The 13,801-nt window shown below is 42.0% G+C and overlaps 1 protein-coding gene across 3 annotated transcripts in view; it reads left to right on the forward strand.

Annotated features, from left to right (window-relative positions):
- Positions 1-8,332: 8,332 nt before the first annotated feature.
- Positions 8,333-13,801, forward strand: part of PYROXD1 (pyridine nucleotide-disulphide oxidoreductase domain 1) — an 11,815-nt gene continuing 6,346 nt past the window's right edge. For all 3 annotated transcript variants that reach the window (XR_012691470.1, XM_075210801.1, XM_075210803.1), the window contains exons 1-6: positions 8,333-8,456; positions 9,739-9,819; positions 10,086-10,205; positions 10,752-10,880; positions 11,797-11,870; positions 12,495-12,664. Coding sequence is in view for 2 of the 3 variants with exons in the window: in XM_075210801.1 (XP_075066902.1) it covers positions 8,364-8,456; positions 9,739-9,819; positions 10,086-10,205; positions 10,752-10,880; positions 11,797-11,870; positions 12,495-12,664 (667 nt within the window). In the remaining variant the exon portion in view is untranslated. The remainder of the gene's footprint in view (positions 8,457-9,738; positions 9,820-10,085; positions 10,206-10,751; positions 10,881-11,796; positions 11,871-12,494; positions 12,665-13,801) is intronic.

Raw genomic sequence — 13,801 nt, forward strand, 5'->3', positions numbered from 1 at the left:
AGCTACAGGTCAGGTGTAAGTGCTGATTACTAGTGATGACGGCTGTGTATACAGCTACAGGTCAGGTGTAAGTGCTGATCACTAGTGATGACGGCTGTGTATACAGCTACAGGTCAGGTGTAAGTGCTGATTACTAGTGATGACGGCTGTGTATACAGCTACAGGTCAGGTGTAAGTGCTGATTACTAGTGATGACGGCTGTGTATACAGCTACAGGTCAGGTGTAAGTGCTGATTACTAGTGATGACGGCTGTGTATACAGCTAGAACATGTGTCTGCAATCAGCAGCAACTGTAACAATGTATTTTATATACAGTAGACATTAATATACCGATATATGTATTTCATGAAAAAAAAATTTTTTTTAATGTTTTGTCATTAATGACTATATTATTAACAGGTGACATTAATTGAATACTTTTACTTTTTTTCTGTGCATTTTTTGGGACTTTACGATCCACTTATGTATTGGACGTAACCTGCAGTGTATTGTCTGCTAGAGCAGAGCAGTCCTGAACCCGTTTTCAATTTCGTTTTTTCAGATCCACGTCTAGTTGAATGTGGATGTCCGTATGCTCAATTTACCTGCATTTTTAGAAAAAAAAACACAATATATTCGTTTTACATTGCTTAATGAATCATATATCTGGCAATGGGGTTATATTACGAACTGGTAAAAAATACAGCTCTGAGCAAATGTATCTAGTGGGCGTCCATTTGCGACATTAAAACACCATGTCAGAGTCCCGCTACCAACACTTTAGGTCCGCCCCTCCTTCATTTAGTCACTTCATTTCCAGCTTGTATCATGGGTCACCGTTGTACACTTTAATGTCTTTATTATATTAGAAAAACTGCGTCAATAACTGCGCTTTCACCTGCGAGATGCACCCCCCAGTGCATTGTGGGAACTTTTTAGGCAATATAAAAAAAAAAGTTTAAATGTCCCTAAAAATAAACCAATTCAAAATGAATAAATAAAACTGCAGAAAAATGTATCTGGATACTATAAAAAGCACCAAAACAGTGTCTAAAAAGTATTTAACCCCTTCAGTGCTCAGGAAAATTCCCACTCGAACTTAGCGCTGCGTGAGTTTTATATAATAACACTGAGTACAGCGCTGTCCATCGCTCTCGGCCTTAATCTAACACCAATCCAAGCACTTTGCTGCCCAAAGAAAACACAACACACATACACTACCACGGATGTCTACAATGCATATTCCTTCCATTCAAACAAAATAATATTGCACAATGTAATGGATAGAATATAGGAAGGCAACAAAGCAGCTCCTATAATTTCCCTTGCACTACTACCTTTGCCTCTCACATTGTCTATCGATGAGGTAGCTCTTACCGTCTGATTACTGTAACCTGCCGCAGTACCTCCTTTAGCAGTTTCACTTTTTACATGTTACTCAAACCAGTGATTTAAACAGTTCACATCACACTGTATCACACCCGAACCCTTTAAACATGTATATGCACAATAATACTTTTAGCAATTCTGTCAGTCTATGCATATACCTAAACCATACAGATAATCCTTGAACTGGACACAGTACGTTACACAGGTGGCTTTGAACAGAGACATCCCTGGTGATCCAGTTATAACACTTCACTAGAAACAATAACACAGTTGAACACTCTCACTCTCTGAAGATGAGCAACTTGAATTCAAACACAGTCACTGAATAAATGATGTGTAATCACACAGCCAGTAATAGGATAAATCATTCTTCAATAAATGCAGCTATAGATTTCCATAGCAAATAGCACAACTTTCTCTATAACCTCAAATTGGCTGCTCCTTATGGACTGAATTGTATTCACACGGGGGGTAACAAACTTAATTCTCTCAGTTTAGCAACTTTATTTTCTCTGTAGTCCTACAACTTCTGACAGCAATAGCAATTTGTCTCTCAAACCTAACCATCCTCTCTCCCTAATCTCTATTGCCCTTCCAGAAGATATCTCTGTCCAGCACTAGCCAATTGGCATAACACAAATCTACATCTTCAGGACTCCCCACGCTAGCCCTAATCTCTTCATTCTAAGGGGTAAATGTATCAAGCTGCGAGTTGTCAGCAGATTTGAAAATTGGAGATGTTGCCTATAGCAACCAGATTCTAGCTATCATTTTGTAGAATGTACTAAATAAATGACAGCTACAATCTGATTGGTTGCTATAGGCAACATCTCCACTTTTCAAACCCGCCGCTTGATACATTTACCCCCAAGAGTAGCATCTCAGTCCACCAGCAAACAAGTAATATACCAGCTATAATCTGCAATTCCTCCACTCCAAAGCTCCTTGTTTAAACTCTCCTTTAATGGCTGTTATGCATTCTGTCCCAAATGGCAGCTTCAGGCTTCTGGTTTTCCTATCTTCACAGTATCTTTCTCACTACTTTGCTGATGTCTCTCTCTGTTTCAACTGTTTTCTCTCCTCTCACAAACTTGGTGTCTTCTTCTCTCAGATTCTCTGTCTTCACAGACTGCTCTCAGATTTCTCCTCTCCCCCCTCCTTGTTTTGGAGCCTTTGTCTCCATATTTGAGCAGGTATATACCGTGGGACAGCGACTCCTCCTCTGACCTCTCTACAGCTGAAGTGGCCCTTGCTGGGAGAAGTAGGTTTTCTTCTTTCCTGGCACATGCGCAGTTTCACTGTGATCATGTCTACGTGGTCACCCGCCCCCCCGGCTGTGTAATGCCATGATTATATAGATGATGATGATGATAATTCACAGCATCGCACATCGGTGGGCGGGACATGATGAAGCTAACAGTGGCAAAAAGCTCTCTACCCGGGAGAGTGCATACTCTCGAAATTTGGTGGCCTCCAGGGCTTTGCAGGAGAGTAGGCAAGTATGGTGCATGCTAATACAGTGTCTGCATTATACTATACCCTTCATATCTGTAACTGTCCCCTTTCCCCTCTGAAATCCTGCACTTACCCTATCTATTGTCCCTTCTGTCCCAGTACAGGGGCCCTGCACTTAGTCCAGCTTTTCTCTGTGTGTCATTACAGCTGACTTACTGCAAGTAGAGAGGAACATCTGCTTAGTCCAACAAGTGATAATATTTCCAGTCACTAATAATATAAATCAATATATATATTCTGTGCCCCACCCATTTCTGGGCACCCTTACGCAGGGGGAGGCGGCTCCGCAGCACCGCACGTCTCCAGACATCTCCCTAAAGCTGCTTCACTTGGCTTCCAGCAAACAGAAATAAGTCATGACAGGGCGAGAGGAAGGGAGTTAGCTACTGTTTAATTAGCAAGCTGTTAACCTCATTTCAATTCCAGAGTGTCACTTACTATCACATCAACAGTTACATTCATGGAAAGAGAAATGCATCGAAACATCCCTGGTAATATTCTGTGAGGATACGGCAACAGGAGACTAGTACACCAGTAATATAATATATTGTACATTATACACAATAACAAATACCTGTAATATAGTATATTACACATCACATTACATACAGTCACACACCTATAATATAGTATATTATACATTATATACAATCAGATACCCCTGTAATACAATATATTATACATCACATTATACACAGTCAGACAGCTGTAGTATAGTATAATATACATCACAGTATATACAGTCACAGACATCTGTAATACATTATATTATACATTACATTATACACAGACAGCTGTAATATAGTATATTATGCATCACATTATATACAGTCACATACACCTGTAATATAGTATATAATACATTACATTATACAGTCAGACAGCTGTAGTATAGTATAATATACATTACATTATATACAGTCACATACACCTGTAATATAGTATATAATACATTACATTATACAGTCAGACAGCTGTAGTATAGTATAATATACATTACATTATATACAGTCACAGACATCTGTAATACATTATATTATACATTACATTATACACAGACAGCTGTAATATAGTATATTATGCATCACATTATATACAGTCACATACACCTGTAATATAGTATATAATACATTACATTATACAGTCAGACAGCTGTAGTATAGTATAATATACATTACATTATATACAGTCACATACACCTGTAATATAGTATATAATACATTACATTATACAGTCAGACAGCTGTAGTATAGTATAATATACATTACATTACATACAGTCACATACACATGTAATACATTATATTATACATTACATTATACACAGTCAGACAGCTGTAATATAGTATATTATACATCACATACAGTCGCAGACACCTGTAATACAGTATATTATCATTATCATCATTTTATACAGTCACAGACGCCTGTAATATAATGGGTGGGGTACAGAATAATGATGGTGATTATTCTGACAAGACTTACCCCGACGTCTTCACACCGAAGGGCTCCTTCCCGACGAGGTTTCAGGAAGACTGATGTGCCAAGCGACTGCAAGCAATCGCGATGAATGAAGAAGTCGACGCAACTTGATGACATCACTGGCGACCGCTACGCTGTTATCAGTGCTGTTAAGGGAGAAATGTAACTATGCGGGCATGGACAATGTACTTTACAAAGCTTTGTACCCTGTCCATGGCCACATACTTACCTTACCCCGTTAACAGCACCTTTAACAGCGTCGCGGTCGTCAGTGATTGCTTGCAGTCGCTTGGCTCATCAATCGTCCCGAAGCCTCGTCGGGAAGGAGCCCTTCGGTGTGAAGACGTTGGGGTAAGTGCTGTTGGGGTAGTCAGCATCGATATGCTGACTACCCACTGAATATAATACATTGTACATAACACACAATAACAAATACCTGTAATATAGTATATTATATATCATATTACAAACAGTCACATATATCTGTAATACAGTATATTATACATTCCATACAGTCACATACACCTATAATATAGTATATTATACATCACATTATATACAGTCACAAACATCTGTGATACAGTATATTATATTATGTATATGATATAATTATATATTATATTATACTGGGGAATTTCCATAAGAGTTTCTAACTCACACACAGAGACTGATCCATAGAAGAGCCCCAACCTTTGGAATGTGCTGATCAAGATAACACCCACCTCCGGCCCAGCTAAGACAAAATGCTAATTAACATAAAACTGTGAAGTTTCGGATGTGATTGTTGCCACTCCTCTTACAGTGCGGACTGTGCGTCACAGAAGATACACTATAGGCCGATATGTAGCACTGATTATTCACTAGCAGACTACTGGTCACACAACTGCCCCTTAACCGTCACAGTAATATCAAAATATAATATAAATACTCTAAATCCCATTTCCAGCCGGAGAAAACAACTACATCTGATGCTCTGAAACGTAACAAACCAGATAATAAAAGATCAGTTCCTGCACATAAAACAATGTTATCCGAACAGTCCTTGTATTTAGAAAGAAGAATTCTGGATTTGAACGTTTGATAATGAGATAATTCTGTATACATCATAATGTAATGTCTTTAGTAGAACGGATTAGGAATTGTTAGATCATTCTATGCCTGAGCAGAACAGCACCCTGATTGTAAACGACATTTCACTGATTAATTGCGCTGTCACATCTTGACGAGGGGAGCACTCGGGAAAATGTATTTGTATAACAGTGACGCAAGAAGCTGTTAAACAATTCATTATAAACCCAGTGCTGGTGGAACGCTGTCCTGTGAACAGTAATAGTAAGTGACCAGACGGCCCCTCTGATGAAAAATGACATTAAATACCGGGGGCCAGAGAGCATCTCTCATTAAGATAGAACCAGGCACCACTCAATTCACAAGTCAGATGTTACTGGGAAAAGAATTCTCTACCGGAACTGCCTGAAATGGTAAATGTGTTTCTGATTGATGGTCATAAGGCTCCCGCTGCTTCCCATGTAAATGGCTGTAATAATAAATACAAGTGTCCGAGACAGAGGCAGATATAGGAAAATAAACATGATGTATCACCAGTCAGGAAGTCAGAGATTCCTGCGTACCTGAAGTTCATTGTGTCTTTCAGAAATGACCATGTATATTTCATTATTACAATAAGTATCTAAATTTCATGCTAATATAATTTTTGTTTTCAACTTTGGAAGAACTAATTTGTATCATTATCTTAACTATCTTAAACAGTAAAGCTGGGTATACACTGTTTTCGTCCAATAATCGGCTCAAACAGCCGACATACGACCACTCGTTCAAAAGTCGGGTCAGTGTGTGCAGTGACACGATAGTCGAAAGTCGGCCCAAATGGACGATTGTCGCCTCATTTGGTTGGTCGTATCATTTAATATTTTCGTTCCAAACTCGTTTCCGCTGTGTAGTGTGTATAAACTTCCGACCGATCCACAACAGTGAGTACGAAATTACAGTCATTGCTCACGACAACATGGCTGTAAAAAGTCGCTAAAGGGACGTCCGCTCTTCCCTTTATCGTCCTAAACAAGGCTGTGTGTATGCAGTCCATGGACCGAGCGATCAGTCCATCGATCGCATGTAAAATCGCTCGGCATAAAAAGTTGATTGAAATTTCTGTAGTGTGTACCCAGCTTTACTATGTCTTTTCCTAATTACCTCTATTTCCCTGATTGTTTGCTTTGTGTAGGGAATAAAACTGTTTGGGAGGCAGAGTCTCTCCTCCCGTTGTAGTTGGGTTACCCTCAGGGACTGAACACTGCACCACTCCAGGATTTTGCCCTATAACCTGCGACCTTTCCCCTTCACGTCAACGGATTTGTTCTCTTTATTGGTTTTCTCTGCATTTTTATGATTTTTGTACAAAGGAGGTAACAGACTTTAGAGAGGCAGAGAAACAACTTGTTAGATAACGAGGGAGTTGGTCTAGATTACAGGGTGTGATTGATTGAATTACTAGAGGTAAGGAAGTCAATGTAAAGTGAGCGTTATTATAAATATGCAGCCTTAATGGGACCTGGGGTCTAGCTGATGCCTTCAGGGGCGATGTTCAATCTAATAACATGGTAATATTATTAGAAAAGGGACTAATGTAAGGCATATTCTTAGCTTATGTAATTATTACCTACAAAATTCATAGTTGTGTGGTTTGAAATGCATTAATGTAGTGCCCCAATTAATATTATGCCTCATATAAGTGCCCCCAATTCATATTATGCCTCACATAAGTGCCCCCAATTCATACTATGCCACACCGAATATTCACACAGTTGCTACCAAATTTCGGGGAGACCTCCCAGATTCGCTGAAATTCACGGCATTGAATGGCAGGGTGGGGCTTAATTGTGTCATTAAGCCCCACCCCAATTCAATGCCGTGAATTTCGGCATTTTATAGTGGGGGCGGGGCTATGCTGACGTGACAACGTCACCCCACGCACCCTCCTATTCCATGTCACATGACGAACCCGGGGGAGAAGTTTTGAAAGTTGGCATGTATGCATAAGTGCCCTCAGTTCATATTATCCCACACAGTAGTTCTCCCAGCTCGGTTTCAAATATATGTAGCCAGCTGTATGTGTAACTCACCTCTTGTCAGTACAGTCATCTTCAGTTTCGCAACGGAACTGTCTTCAGTTTTACTGAAAGCAGCTCAGACGGTCCAGATTACACTCCGCCGTGTGCCATATATGACACACGTGCCGGGGGATGCCGACCTCTGCTCTACAATGTAGGGAGTCGCTGGGATCCAGAGCATACATCACAGCGTGCTCGTTCTACATGAGCTTATTACCACACCCAGGGGTATATGTGTCAAGCTGGGAGTTTCTGGAGGGTTTGAAAAGTGGAGATGTTGCCTATAGCAGCCAATCAGATTCTAGCTGTCATTTATTTAGTACATTCTACAAAATGATAGATAGAATCTCATTGGTTGCTATAGGCAACATCTCCACTTTTCAAACCCTCCAGAAACTCTCAGCTTTATACATTTACCCTCTAGTATAAATGTGCTCAAAAAAACTTATACTGTAAACTACTAGTGCTGTTATATATATATTTTTTTTTTTTTAATGGATTGGAGTAAAATAAACACATGCACACAGGATACACAAATAATCAGTTCCTTACAGCAAATAATATGTCTCTGAAATTGATTAAATAAATGTGAAAATCAGCTGCAGACAGTCATTGTGACTTATATACCCTCCTGCCCCCTAGATGGGCAGCCATCATCCCGGAGACCAGCTGTCCCAGCCAGGGCTCCCTATGCTGAGGACAGGGTATAAAACATTGTTTCCCCCTAGTGCTCACAAGCCGCTCGGCTATTACCATGGAGACCGGAGGCGATCTCTCTAGTGGGAGGCACGTCGGTCAGCTCTCAGCCAATGGGGGCGCCTGACGTCACATGATGACAGGCCTCAGTACACGTGACCAGACACCGGCAAAATGGCGGCTGCGGCGATGGCGGAAGCTGCGACTGTGAGGGGCAGATTTGTGGTGGTGGGAGGAGGAATAGCCGGAGTCACGTGTGCTGAGCAAGTGAGACCCCCCCCCCCTCCCCTCCTCCTTCTTATAGACAGCGGAGTTCCTGAGAGTAGGGCCACACTAACTGTACTGCTTACTCCACCTCCCAGGGGCATAGAGGCATTAATATGGCAGGGTGTATAGAACAACACATTGTATAAATAGGATATATGGCAGAGTGGATAGAATAACACATTAAAATATAGGTAATTGGTGTCCCTTAATGGCTAATGTGTGATAGAGAAGGGTCGTGTCAGGATTTTACGGAGAGAGCAGGGAAGGACGCCCAATATATATATATATATATATATATATATATATATATATATATTAAAATAATGGATTATAATACTAGAAGTGTAAATATACTCTGAAATATATTGGTCATAAAATACTGGAGACAGCACATAAGAGCATGTACATACAATGCAGCTCTGTGCAACAGCGCACAGAGGAGGGGTGACATATGGAGGAGAGGGGTAATAAGCTTCTACCTCTATATTTACCCGGGTATGTGTCTATCACTGACATACAGAAGGGGAGAGATAATTACACTGCACACTTTGTATGGTGTCCTCAGAGTGTGCTCAGCAATGAATGACTGACAGGCAGACTCGTAGATCATTGTTTGATAACATTGCATCTGTTGTGTAATATAGGTGGTACAATAGCTCAGTTTTATAATGAGAGAGATAGTGATACATTGAATTACTGATCACTAGGCCTCTGTGCATTGATTTCTAGCAGTTCTTTCTTATTTACACTACAGTATAAATAAATATGTAATAGGGTGAGTGATGGGATTACAGCATGTTAGGAGGATTGTCTGATGTATATGGGAAAAGCACTGAGTCTGCTCTCCCCAATCTCTGAGTTATACAGTATTCGTAAAACCGAGATTTAGGGTCAGCGCTCAGAGGAAAGGTGTGATTGTATGTACTGCTGACTGTAGACCCAGAGGATTTATGTAGAAATAGAGTATTCTAAATGACTCAATGTCTATTTACAAGTAGACAGCCACTTATCCCTGTCTGTGTCCACTGCAGACGGGCCCCTATGACCCTGTGTCCCCTGCAGACGGGCCCCCATGACCCTGTGTCCCCTGCAGACGGGCCCCCATGACCCTGTGTCCCCTGCAGACGGGCCACCATGACCCTGTGTCCCCTGCAGACGGGCCCCCATGACCCTGTGTCCCCTGCAGACGGGCCCCCATGACCCTGTGTCCCCTGCTGATGGGCCCCCATGACCCTGTGTCCCCTGCAGATAGGTAATGTGATGTTATTTTGGTGTTTCTTAGCTTGCTCTCCAGTTTACAGAAGAGGACGTGGTCTTGCTCACGGCTGCCCCTCTCATTAAGGCCGTCACTAATTTAAAGCAGGTAAGAAGCTCACACGTATTCAGCCATAGAACCCATGAAATGTATTCTGTTTACACATATCCTTATATAAAGCCTGTCTGTCGGTGGGATGTCCTTATATAAAGGCTGTCTGTCGGTGGGATGTTCTTATATAAAGCCTGTCTGTCGGTGGGATGTCCTTATATAAAGGCTGTCTATCAGTAGGATGTCCTTATATAAAGCCTGTCTGTCAGTGGGATGTCCTTATATAAAGGCTGTCTACCACTGGGATATATTTTCCTTTCCAGGTTTCCAGGACATTAGAAGAGTTTGATGTTGAGGAACAGCCGAGCAGTGTGCTGGAAAGGAAATATCCCAACATTAAAGTTGTGCATTCAGCTGTCAAAGAGTTAAAGACCGATCAGCAGGTAAACACAATGTAACATTTATCTTTGTGTTTATTGTCATTAGAGAATATCCAATTACACAGTTGTTTCTAATGGTAGGACAGTGGGGGCATACTCTATCTTCTTGGCTTGGGGGTGCACTCACATGGTAGGACAATCTGGGAGCTCTCTAGTGGTGGTTTAGTAGGGGTGCGCTCACAATGTAGGACAGTAAGGGCGCTCTCTAGTGGTGGTTTAGTAGGGGTGCACTCACATGGTAGGACAATCAGGGCGCTCTCTAGTGGTGGTTTAGTAGGGGTGCGCTCACAATGTAGGACAGTAAGGGCGCTCTCTAGTGGTGGCTTAGTAGGGGTGCGCTCACATGGTTGGGCAGTAAGGGTGCTCTCTAGTGGTAGCTTGTGTGAAAGGACAGTCAGAGTACAATTGAATGATATAGTCGTGAGATCTTGAGGTCATACTTTGCAGGAAACTGAAAATCTCATCAGAGGTTTTCTTTTCAAATAAATATTTAATAAATCTGTTGTCTCTGTACTAGTGTTACAGTTAATAAAATGTCTGTGTTTCCAGAGGGTGATTGCAGAGAACGGGACGCATTATGTCTACAACAAGCTGTGTTTATCTGCAGGAGCAAGACCCAAAGTCATCGTAGAGGGAAATCCGTATGTGTTAGGTATACGTGATACAGACAGCGCCCAGGTAATCCCTTATATTACACTGCGTGTTTATATGTGACAGTCATTATGTGTCTTCTCTACATGTATGTACATGTAACATCTTCCGGTGTAATCTGCCTGTTATTGGGCCTCATGGAATGATGAGTAAGAGAATTATCTTTTTATTCTACAGAATAATAATCCTATTATCCCGACACTCAGGTTACCCTGTATGTCCTGACATTCTTATTTATCAGCTGCCCCCACTATATATCCTGATAGCTCTGTCAGCAGATAACGTAGCGCTTCACAATTGGTATCAAACAGTAATAATACAATACTGGGTAATACATATAGAGAGGTAAGAGGCCCCTGCTCACAAGTTTACAATCTATGGGATAATGGTTTGATACACAAGGGTAACTGCTATATCATATTGAATATTTGTCCAGCTAGAATACAAAGTTTACAAAGTATTTAGTGGGCTGTGTGATCAGTCACACGACTATGTTGGTCAGAGGGTTGCTGTCTTGTGTTAGCTGTGTAGAGGGTGGTAATAGGGTAATTTAGGGGGATCAAGATGATGGTTGAGGAATATTATAAGCTTCTCTGAAGAGGTGGATTTTTAGAGAACGCTTCCAGGTTTGAAGACCAGAGGAAAGTCTTACTGTGCAAAGGAGGGAATTCCACAAAGTGGGTGCAGCCCGAAAATAGTCCTGTAACCGGGAATGGGAGGAAGTGATGAGAGTGGAGGAGAGACGCAGATCTTGTGCAGAACGGAGGTGTCGAGTAGGGAGATATTTTGAGACAAGTGAGGAGATGTATGTCGGTGCATCATTGATGACGGCCTTGTATGTTATGCATACATTATATATGTAATACTGACACCTGAGGATGAACAGGTGTCAGCATTACACCAGTTATGTCTGTCTGTCATACAACATCTTTCTCTGTTACAGATCTTCCAGAGTCGTCTCGTGAAAGCCAGACGGGTGGTAGTTGTGGGGAACGGAGGGATTGCACTGGAATTGGTGTAAGTATAGTAAGATATTTCTGTGATACTTATTAGTTACATGCTGCAGTCCAGACTATGTGACAGGCCAGGACTCGCAGGTAGCCTCCGCATTTCAAGGATAATTTCACCCGCAATTAAAAGCTGGATAGAATTAGGAAGCTCATCAAGGAGGGGCGTGGGGAGTCTCCCCCTCCACCTACTAGGGAGTAGCGAGTCTCCTCCACCTACCAGGGAGTATTGAGTCTCCACCACCTATCGGGTGTAGCCAGTGTCCTCCTCCGCCTATCGGGGCGTGGGGAGTCTCCCCCTCCACCTACCGGGGCGTAGCGAGTTTCCTCCACCTGCCAGTGAGTAGTGAGTCTCCTCCACCTATCGGGTGTAGCCAGTGTCCTCCTCCGCCTATCGGGGCGTGGGGAGTCTCCCCCTCCACCTACAAGGGAGTAGCGAGTCGTCTCCTCCAGCAGTCACAGGTTGTGTCTCTAATATAGACAGTATCCGTGCTGAGGGAGTCTCATCTGCTGTCATTCCTACTATAACGCTCCACACCCATGAACCATCCCGTGCAGTAATTATATATATGTGTATTACGGTGATTTGGGATTTGTACTGTGGTCAGGAGTCTGAACAATGTGTCATTTGCAGGTATGAGATTGAAGGCTGTGAAGTTATCTGGGCTGTGAAAGATAAATCTATTGGTAACACCTTCTTTGACCCTGGAGCTGCTGAGTTTCTAATCCCACATCTTAAATCTGATAAACCTGAGACCTCCCTGACCTGCAAAAGAACCAAATACACAACGGAAACCCCCAGCAGTGAGTTCTTAGCACAGACATTGACCCGTCACAAAGGACACAACGTTGTGCAGTCTGCTCTGTCTAACATATCACAACACAACGCAGTTCTGTCATTGGGTGGACACTATCCACATGTTTATTTCACATTCATCAGTTGTATTTTAAATACTTGTTATTATCTGTTTTATTGCTCTATGGTTGAAATAAAGTGCTTCCATGTAGCAGCTGCTCTGTAGCACGGAGCCTAGTGTCACATGACTCTGTAGCATGGAGCCTAGTGTCACATGACTCTGTAGCATGGAGCCTAGTGTCACATGACTCTGTAGCATGGAGCCTAGTGTCACATGACTCTGTAGCACGGAGCCTAGTGTCACATGACTCTGTAGCACGGAGCCTAGTGTCACATGACTCTGTAGCACGGAGCCTTGTGTCACATGACTCTGTAGCATGGAGTCTAGTGTCACATGACTCTGTAGCATGGAGCCTAGTGTCACATGACTGTAGCATGGAGCCTAGTGTCACATGACTCTGTAGCATGGAGTCTAGTGTCACATGACTCTGTAGCATGGAGTCTAGTGTCACATGACTCTGTAGCATGGAGTCTAGTGTCACATGACTCTGTAGCATGGAGCCTAGTGTCGCATGACTCTGTAGCACGGAGCCTAGTGTCGCATGACTCTGTAGCACGGAGCCTAGTGTCGCATGACTCTGTAGCACGGAGCCTAGTGTCGCATGACTCTGTAGCACGGAGCCTAGTGTCGCATGACTCTGTAGCACGGAGCCTAGTGTCACATGACTCTGTAGCATGGAGTCTTGTGTCACATGACCGAACTCTTTGCAGGTTTCTGTCTTAGTATTTTTATCTTCAAAACTAATTTGGTGGTCATGTGACACCTTGCTAAGGGTTAAACTTATAAACTCTCTATATAACATCACCCTCACTTACCATCCGGTATATTCTCTGAAAACAAATATATTAATTTCCGTTCCATTATTTCTCCCCATCTTTATAATTGTGTCCTGCGATGTAATACTATAATACTATTCTCAGTCTGTGTATTAAGCAGATGGTGTAGAAAGAGAATTCTTTGAATGGTAAAGTCTCTTTTAATACAGAATACATAAAATAGACAGGAAATGTCATCCCATAGGTTC

This window comes from Mixophyes fleayi, chromosome 4, assembly GCF_038048845.1.
Source record: "Mixophyes fleayi isolate aMixFle1 chromosome 4, aMixFle1.hap1, whole genome shotgun sequence".
NCBI lineage: Eukaryota > Metazoa > Chordata > Amphibia > Anura > Limnodynastidae > Mixophyes > Mixophyes fleayi.